Source organism: Chiloscyllium plagiosum, chromosome 35 (assembly GCF_004010195.1).
Source record: "Chiloscyllium plagiosum isolate BGI_BamShark_2017 chromosome 35, ASM401019v2, whole genome shotgun sequence".
Lineage (NCBI taxonomy): Eukaryota > Metazoa > Chordata > Chondrichthyes > Orectolobiformes > Hemiscylliidae > Chiloscyllium > Chiloscyllium plagiosum.
Genome location: NC_057744.1, coordinates 41,892,844 through 41,902,919, shown reverse-complemented (window position 1 = coordinate 41,902,919; position 10,076 = coordinate 41,892,844). Strand labels below are relative to the sequence as shown.

The 10,076-nt window shown below is 47.7% G+C and overlaps 1 protein-coding gene across 1 annotated transcript in view; it reads left to right on the top strand.

Annotated features, from left to right (window-relative positions):
• The first annotated feature begins 990 nt into the window (after positions 1–990).
• Positions 991–10,076, top strand: part of LOC122540559 (phosphoenolpyruvate carboxykinase, cytosolic [GTP]-like) — a 14,183-nt gene continuing 5,097 nt past the window's right edge. Inside the window, exons 1-4 of the mRNA XM_043676427.1 lie at positions 991–1,214; positions 5,956–6,137; positions 7,313–7,516; positions 7,651–7,854. Coding sequence (XP_043532362.1) covers positions 991–1,214; positions 5,956–6,137; positions 7,313–7,516; positions 7,651–7,854 — 814 coding nt within the window. The remainder of the gene's footprint in view (positions 1,215–5,955; positions 6,138–7,312; positions 7,517–7,650; positions 7,855–10,076) is intronic.

Sequence of the window (10,076 nt, the reverse complement as noted above, 5' to 3'; positions counted from 1 at the left end):
TCTGAATGTGTTAAAGCTGAGGAAATATTAAACCCAACCCAATATCATAGCATAGAATCCCTATAGTGTGGGAGCAGGCCATTCGGCCCATTGGGTCCACATCAATCCTTCAAAGAGCATCTCAACTGCACCCACCTTGCCTATCCTGTTCCTGTAGCCCTGCATTTCCCATGGCCAATCCACCTAACCTGCATGTCTTTGGACTGTGGGAGGAAATTGGAGCACTCGGAGGAAACCCATGCAGACATGTTTAAATTCCCAATGTGAGATGTTCCTTGTGGTGTTAATGCAATAAACCGCATCTTGTTTAAGACTAGAGCGTCTTCTCATTAGGAGAAAGTGAGGTTTGCAGATGCTGGAGATCAGAGTCGAGAGTGTGTTGCTGGAAAAACGCAGCAGGTCAGGCAGCATCCGAGGAGCAGGAGAGTCAACATTTTGGGCCAGAGCCTTTCATCAGGAATAATTAGACCATTGGTGGTTATCTTGCAGCAGATTAGGTCAAACTGGGACTGTAGATCTGACCTAAGATAAGATGGTGGCAGCAACTCCATTTGATGTATCTTTCATTGGGATGGGTTCTGGTGAGGATCTGTCACACCAAAGAAACAATACGCCCCCAGACAATGAAATAAACTAGATTGAACACACTAAAATAAGGAAGGTCAATAATGATGAGTAAGTTAAGAAAGTAGTTGTGTTGTCCCCTCCCTCAGTAGTCAGGAATCAATTGCAATTTTTCAAAAACAGAATGTTCAGAACATTAATTTTCATTTGGAATGACTCACTGAGTGAAACTAGGTTTGTGCCTGTATTGCACAAATACTGTATAATGTATACAAAGTATCACAATATGACATATCAGCAAATATAAGTAGGAGGATCACTGGAAGTGAATTTTGCACTCTGTGGGTTGCTCAGTTCACACTGAGTACTCCTGCCACTGATGTTATGATTGTTTTACAGCCTGTTGTTAATCCATTTCTGGGAGAGATGGCCCCTCAACTACAGTGCCTTCCCCAGCACCCTCTGAATGTGGTTCAGGGTGATCTGAGCGCCTTGAGCCCTGCAGTGAGAGACTTTGTTGAACAAAGTGCAAAGCTATGTCAACCAGACAAGATCCACATCTGTGATGGGAGTGAAGAAGAGAACAGGCAGCTTCTGTGTCTGATGGAAGAGCAAGGGTTAATCAAATGCTTACGTAAATATCAGAACTGGTAAGCAGCTTTCTCTCTCCAAGTCTATAAATTTAGTGAAATTTTATTGTGCTTCTCAATTTTAGGTATTCACATTTCCATTTTTTTTGTATAATTCTTTTTCCCCATAGAATCCCTACAGTGTGGAAACAGGCCATTTGGCCCAACAAGTCCACACTGACCCCACAATGAGTAACCCACCAAGACTCATTCCCTAATGCTATTACTGTATGTTTACCTCTGGCTAATGCATCTAACTGCACACCCCTGAACACTATGGACAATTTAGCATGGCCAATTCACCTAACCTGCACACCTTTGGATTGTGTCCATCTTCCTTCCCACTTATCTCCGACCTATCACCATCACCCGACCCCCCCATCCCCCCAACTTCATCTACCTATTCCATTCGCAGTGGCCTTCCCCTCAGCCCCACCCCAACTTGGTCCTGCTGCCCCCACATTCCTGACGAAGGGCTTATGCCCAGAACGTCAAGCCTCCTGCTCCTTGGATGCTGCCTGACCTGCTGTGCTTTTTCAACACCACACTCTCGCCTCTGATCTCCAGCATCTGCAGTTCTCGCTTTCTCCTAGTTGATTTTAACCTTACTGCAAAGCCTCTTTCAAGGATGCCAACCTTGAAGAAGTTCTCCTCCTCCCTCTGATAGGATCTCAGTCTCTCTCTCTCACTACATCCCCTGCCCCAGGTCATCTCCAGTGCCCTGCAGCTCTTCAGCCTGAAGCAGACTCATTACCTCAGCCACATCTCCTTCTTCAGCGTCTACCTACGGAACTAACTGATTCTGCATGGACACCAGACCGCATTAAGACCATCACAGTCTGGACATCACCAGGACAACCATGATGTACAGCGAATCCAAAGCTTCCAGATACGATTCTCCTTCTGGCTCCTCCATTCCATCCTCACAGCCATGTGCCACCACCTCCATCCCTGCAGTCAGCCCTGCCCCAGCTCAGGGTCACACTCTCCCAGACCTGCAAAGGATTTTGAGAAGAATTCACACACTCAACAAATGCTTTTTCTCCAGCTTATCGGAAATCAAGGGACGTAAGTACACCAAACTTTCATGTACTTATCTCCAAACTCAGGATTCCTCAATCATTCCAGAACCTTCTCCTGGCCTCCGGAACCACTCAGATGCCATTAGCTACAGCCACTACCACTGTGGCGAACGATGATGTCACTTCCTCTCCCACAGACTGCAGACACTGCCAAATATACCACCTGCACAATTGCTGCTGAAACCACCGTGAAGACCACCTGGCACATCACTTCTGCCCCTGTAGTTGCCACCACCTTAGCCACTTCCGCCCCCACCGACGTCACTCACTGGAACACCGCCGATGAACACACAGCCACTGCCGAACACATCGTGATGGTCACATGGAATGTCACTTCCGCCCCTGCGGGCCACTAAATGCACCGTTTCCACCCCCTGACCTCCAACGGTGTGCGTCACTTCTGTGGTGACATCACCCATGATGCCATAAAACATACATCGTGACATCAAACCTTTCTTCCGCCGCCTCTGCCTCCAAGCTTACCTCTTCCATCAGGACTCCCAACCACGTTCCGAGGACCCCTCCTCCCACCTACAACACACCCCATCCACCTGGACACCCCATGCTGGTCTGTTACCCGCCCTTGATCTCTTCATATCCAACTGCCGCTGGGAGATTAACTGCCTTAACCTGTCCATCCCCTTCCCCCACTCCAACCTCTCACTCAAACAACGCGCAGCCCTCCATTCCCTCTGGTCCAACCCCAACCTCACCATCAAACCAGTGGACAAGGGGGGCTACAGTGGTAGTTTGGCGCACTGATCTCTACACTGCTGAAGCCAGGCGCCAACTTTAAGACACCTTCTCCTACTGCCTCTCAACCATGACCTCACCCACCCTCCATCACCAAACCATCATCTTCCAGACCGTACACAACCTCTGGGGATCTCCCACCCACAGCTTCCAACCTCATAGTCCGATTCTACCTCCTACCCAAAATTCACAAACCTGACTGCCCCGGTCGTCCCATCATCTCTGCCTGCTCCTGCCCCACCAACATATCTTTACATACCTTGACATCATTGCCTCTCCCTTGGTCCAGGATCTCCCCACATATATTCGAGGCACCACCCACGGCCTCCACCTCTTCCATGGCCTTCGTTTCCCCGGCCCCTAATGCCTTACCTTCACCTTCCAGTCCCTGTATACATCCATCCACACTGACGAAGGACTCCAAGCTTTCCGTTTCGTCTTTTCCCACCGACTCAACCAGTACCCTCATTGACCCCTCATTCGACTGGCTGAATTGAATCCTCCTACTTCCTCCAGACGAAAGGGGTAACCATGGGCATCCACATGGCCCCCAGCTATGCCTGTCTCTTTGTTGGATCCATGGAACAGTCCATCTTCTGCAGCTATACCAGCACCACTCCCCACCTTTTCCTCTGCTACATCGATGACTGTATCTGCACTATCTCGTTGTACCATGAGGAGATTGAAACCTCATCAACTTCACGAACACCTTCCACCCTGACCTCAAGTTCACTTGGATCATCTCTGACACCTCCCTCCCCTTCCTGGACCTCTCCATCTCCATTTCCAGTGACCAACTCACACAGATATCTACTTCAAACCCACTGACTGTCACAGCTATCTGGACTACACCTTTTCCCATTCCCCCCCTCCTGTAAAAACGCTATCCCTTACTCCCAATTCCTCTGCCTCCACCATATCTGCTCCCAGGAGGACTATTTCCACTATAGAACATCCCAGATGGCCTCCTACGTCAGGGACCGCAATTTCCCCTCCCATGCGGTCGACGACGGCCCTCCTGCTCATCTCTTCCACTTCTTGCACTCCGCCCTTGAACCCCATCCCTCCAATCGCAACAAGGACAGAACCCCCCAGTCCTCACCCTCCAGCCCACCAACCTCAGGACACACTGCATCATCCTTCGCCATTTCTGCCACCTACAGTCAGACCCCACCACCAGAGATATATTTCCTCACCATCCTTATCTGCAAGTCTTAGAGACCATTCTCTCCAAGACTCTCTTGTTAGGTCCATGCCCTCGACTCCTGGCACCTTCCCTTGCCACCACAGGGGGAGTAAAACGTGTACCCACTCGTCCCTCCTCACCTCCATCCAAGGCCCCAATGGATCCTTCCACATGCTGCAGTGATTTTCCTGTACCTCCAAACACCTCATCTACTGTGTCCGTTGCTCTCAATGTGATCCCCTCTACACTAAGGAGACAGTACACCAACATCTCGGGGACACACACACCAAGCAACCACACCACTGACCACTTCAACTCCCCCTCACACTCCATCAAGGGCATCCAAGTTCTGGGCCTCCTCCACTGCCAAATCCTCACCACCCAACACCTGGAGGAAGAATGCCTCATCTTCCACCTTGGGATCCTCCAACCACATGGGATCAAAGTGGATTTCACCAGTTTCCTGATCTCCCCTTCCCTGACATTATTCCAGATCCAACCCTCTAACTCGGCACTACCCTCATGACCTCTCCTACCTGTCCATCTTCCTTCCCCACTATCCACTCCACCCTCCTCTCCGACCTATCACCATCACCCTCCCACCTTCATCTACCTATTGCATTCCCAGCTAACTTCCCACCAGCCGCACCCCCTTCCCATTTATCTCTCAGCATCCTTGCCCTGCACCCCCCCCAACATTCCTGATGAAAGGCTTATGCTCAAAACGTCGACCCTCCTGCTCCCTGGATGCTGCCTAATCTGCTGTACTTTTCCAGGACCACACTTTTTGACCTGTGGTAGGAAACCGGAGCACCCAGAGGAAACCCACGCAGACACGGGGAGAATGTGCAAACTCCATGCAGACAGTCACCCGAGGCTGGAATCAAACTCAAGTCCCTGGTGCTGTGAGGCTGCAATGCTAATGACATCTGCTTTTGCATCAATAACAAACATTCCCACATCTGGTATAACTCGGTTACATAAACAGGAACGTATCTCCACAAACTCCCACTGACATGCATCATTGCATAGCTCAGAGAAGAATTGCTATTCTACCAGTATGGCACTTCCATTCACCAATGGCTGTTTCAAACGCCTGGATGTTTGCTACCCGTTCATCGTCTGCAAAACTTGACTTGGATTAAAAGTAATGAAAACTCATTGATGGGTTGCAAATGATGATCTTCACTGGAGCAGATTGCCACAGAGGCAAGCAGAACACTAATTCAGCTGCTACTCACCTTGTCACACACCCCAACATGTAGAAGAGGCAAAGCCAGTTTACAAGTTCATTGCTGCTTCCACCACCGCACACACACAGGCATACACGGGCACACACACACAAATGTAATATGAAAGCTGTGTTTCTTACAGAATTCTCACTGTTCTTTCCGGACTTTCAGAGCACTGACGGATTGAGCACATGAAGCAGCTTCATTGCTGCTTCCACCACCGCACACACACACAGGCATGCACGCGCACACACACACACACACACACAGACAGACAGACACACACACACACAAATCTAATATGAAAGCTGTGTTTCTTACAGAATTCTCACTGTTCTTTCCGGACTTTCAGAGCACTGACAGATTGAGCACATGAAGCAGCTGCTCTAAGCTTCAGCCTTTCAATCTGGTTTAGCACACATTGCAGTGATTTGTTATTGAATTGTAATGAGGTTGACCTGCCCGAGTGCAGGAATCTCTGACTGAATCTGGTTTTTTACCATTTCCAGCTGGTTGGCTCGCACAGACCCCAGAGATGTTGCCCGTGTGGAGAGTAAAACCGTAATTGTGACCCCTGAACAGAGAGATACCATTCCCATAGCGAAGAGCGGGGTCAGCCAACTTGGGCGCTGGCTGTCGGAGAAGGAATTTGAAAAGGCACTCACTTTACGTTTCCCAGAATGTATGAAAGGTACTGACATTATTTCAATCTGTGCTATTTCTTAATTATTCTTCCGGCACACTAAGTGGTGAGTTATCACTAACTGATAGTCTGATTTGATTTACCCTTATCACATGTACCTGAGTACAGCGAAAAGTTTTGTTTTGTGAGCAGTATAGGCAAATCATAGCATACAAAGACATATGGATCATGGGGTGTTTAGACAGAGCAAGGCATACAAGGTTATGGCTGCACAGGACTTGCACAAAAACAAGATCAACATTAAATTTGAAATTAGAGACGTTCATTCAGCACCCCGATAAGAGCAGGGAAGAAGCTGTTCTTGAACCTGTTGGTATATGTGTTCAAGCTTCTGCAGTGGTGGCATAGCCAGATATTAATTCATGAGTGTGGACACAAAGCTATTCACCCTTTCACTTCACCTCCTTCACATTAATGAACCAGATGAGTTTTTATGAAAGTCAACAGCAGCTGAATGGTCAGCATGAGACCAGCCAGAAAGGCAGCTAAAATGTTATCCCGACTCACCCTTCAGTGGCTCATAGTGCATGCTGCATAAACGATAGTTGCTAGTGAGTTAAAATTTGATTTATAGATCTAGATTCCGAGCTTCCCACTTGTGGTTTATAATCCTACCCTAATCTGTTCTTGCATAGCTCCCAATGTTTGTTATTCCTCCCGTAATCGTGTGACTGCTGACAGATAGGCAGCAGGGATTATCACTCCACCTGAGCTCATAAAGATTTGACCATCAAACAAATTCCATCCCAGAGTAATTCTCAGCATGCACTATGAGCCACTGAAGGGTGAGTCGGGATAACATTTTAGCTGCCTTTCTGGGCGGCACGGTGGTACAGTGGTTAGCACTGCTGCCTCACAGTGTCAGAGACCCGGGTTCAATTCCCGCTTCAGGCGACTGACTGTGTGGAGTTTGCATGTTCTCCCTGTGTCTGCGTGGGTTTCCTCCGGTTTCCTCCCACAAGTCCAAAAATGTGCGGGTCAGGTGAATTGGCCATGCTAAATTGCCCGTAGTGTTAGGTAAGGGGTAAATGTGGGGGTATGGGTGAGTTGCGCTTCGGCGGGGCGGTGTGGACTTGTTGGGCCGAAGGGCCTGTTTCCACACTGTAAGTAATCTAATCTAATAAGATTAATTCTCTTCTAATACTCTTGCTGTTAATCTCTAGGCCGTACAATGTACCTGATTCCATTCAGCATGGGACCTGTGGGATCACCTTTGTCCAAGATCGGGATCCAGTTAACAGATTCTCCTTATGTCGTGGCAAGCATGAGGATCATGACTCGCATGGGATCAGCTGTACTGGAAACCCTGGGCAATGGCCAGTTTGTCAAATGCCTTCACTCAGTCGGATGTCCTTTACCTCTAAAGAGTGAGTTTGGTTTCACCATCTTTAGATTAGTTGTTGCTATCTGGGTGTAGGAGAGGGAAAGAGAGAAGAGTTTTATTCTCCAATCTAACAGTTTTGTAATGAACTCTTTGGTGACAATCTGTCTCTGTATTTAGAACCACTGGTCAATAACTGGGCCTGCAATCCTGAGCTAACTCTGGTCGCCCACATCCCTCAGCGCAGGGAGATTATTTCATTCGGGAGTGGTTATGGAGGTAACTCGCTGCTGGGAAAGAAGTGTTTTGCTCTTCGCATTGCCTCCCGGATTGGTGAAGAAGAGGGCTGGCTTGCTGAGCACATGCTGGTAAGCACATACAGGAGTTAACCCTCTTCTGCATATGTATCTGTGGAGCTTTTCAGTCATAACCTCTTTCCTGAGACACAGACAAACTGTAATAACCTGAATTTCATATTTAACCCTGGTCTTGAAGCCTCGACCATTGTTAGCTCTCTGGTCTCTGAATCAGGGTACATGGATCTAAGCCGCATTTGGAAACTTGGGAACATTATCCAGGTTGACAATCAGTGCAGCACTAAAGGAATATAACATCATTGAGTCTAGTGCCTTTAGGATGAGATGTTAAACTGAAGGCCCATCTGCTGTCTCTTGTGGCTTCATACAGTTCACACGACTATTTTGAAGTTTCTTCCCTGGTATTCTGGTCAATATGTATCCATTAACCAACATCACTATAGACAATAAGTTGGCTGTATCACATTATTCTGGGATAAAGTGAGAATAACTGGACAAAGCCAGCAGTCAGGCAGAATCTGTGATGAGAAGCCGAAGTTGTTTGAACTTTCATCAGAATTGAAGAGAAAGCGAAGTGTGAGAGTCTGGAAGGTGGTAGGAAAGAGGAAGGGAGGTTTGGTGGTGGCAGGATAAACACAGGAGAAACTCTGCGACACGGTGAAGGCCCAGGGAGATCAAATAGCAGATGGTTTAATGAGGCAGCAGCCAACAGGAGTAACAGTGACAAAACAAAGGTTGAGACAAATAAGACACCAACTGTCCCATCTGCTACACGGTGGCTCAGTGATCAGCGCTGCTACCTCACAGCACCGGGGACCTGGGTTAGAAACAGAGAAACACAAAAAATAGAAGTAGGCCATTCGGCCCTTTGAGCCAGCACCACCATGGCTGATCATGCAAATTCAATATCCCACTCCAACGTTCTCTCCATACCCCATGATCCCTTCAGCCACAAGTACCATGTACAGCTACTTGTTGAAGATACAAACTGGCTCCAACATAGAGTCATAGAGTCTTATAGCACAGAGAGTGGTCCTTTGGCCCAAGCTGGTCTATGCCAACCAAAATGTCATCCCTCATCCCATTTCCCTGCACTTGGCCCATATCCTTCTAAGCAAAAGTGTGGATTGCAGATGCTGGAAACCAGAGTTTAGATTAGAGTGGTGCTGGAAAAGCACAACAGGTCAGGCAGCATCCGAGGATCAGGAAAATCGACGTTTCAGGAATATTCCTGATGAAGGGCTCTTGCCCGGAACATTGATTTTCCTGCTCCTTGGATGCTGCCTGACCTGCTGTGCTTTTCCAGCACCACTCTGGTCTAAATCCCCATATCCTTCTAAACCTTTCCTATCCATGTATTTGTCCAAATGCCTTTTAAATGTTGTTAATGTACCCGCCTCAACCACTTCCACTGGCAGCTTATTCCATATGTGTACTACCCTCTGTAAAAACGCTGCCCCTCAGGTTCCCTTTTATTCTTTCCCCTCGAACCTTAAACTGATGCCCTCTAGTCTTTGATTTCACCAACCCTGGGAAAAAGACTGAGTGCATTAATCCCATCTATACTTCTCGTGATCTTGTAAACTTCTATAAGATCCCTTCTCAGTCTCCTGTGCTCTAAAGAAAAAGCCCTAGCTTGTCAAACCTCTCCTATAACTTAAGACGATTGAGTCCAGGCAACACCCTTGTAAATTTCTTCTGCACTCTTTCCAGTTTAAGTCCTGTGACCAGTGGAGTGCCACAAGGATCGGTGCTGGGCCCTCTACTTTTTGTCATTTACATAAATTATTTGGATGCGAGCATAAGAGGTACAGTTAGTAAGTTTGCAGATGACACCAAAATTAGAGGTGTAGTGGACAGCGAAGAGGGTTACCTCAGATTACAACAGGATCTGGACCAGATTGGCCAATGGGCTGAGAAGTGGCAGATAGAGTTTAATTCCAAGAAATGTGAGGTGCTACATTTTGGGAAAGCAAATCTTAGCAAGACTTATACACTTAATGGTAAGGTCCTAGGGAGTGTTGCTGAACAAAGAGACCTTGGAGTGCAGGTTCATAGCTCCTTGAAAGTGGAGTCGCAGGTAGATAGGAGAATGAAGAAGGCGTTTGGTATGCTTTCCTTTATTGGTCAGAGTATTGAGTACAGGAGTTGGGAGGTCATGTTGCGGCTGTACAGGACATTGGTTAGGCCACTGTTGGAATATTGCGTGCAATTCTGGTCTCCTTCCTATCGGTAAGATGTTGTGAAACTTGAAAGGGTTCAGAAAAGATCTACAAGGATGTTGCCAGG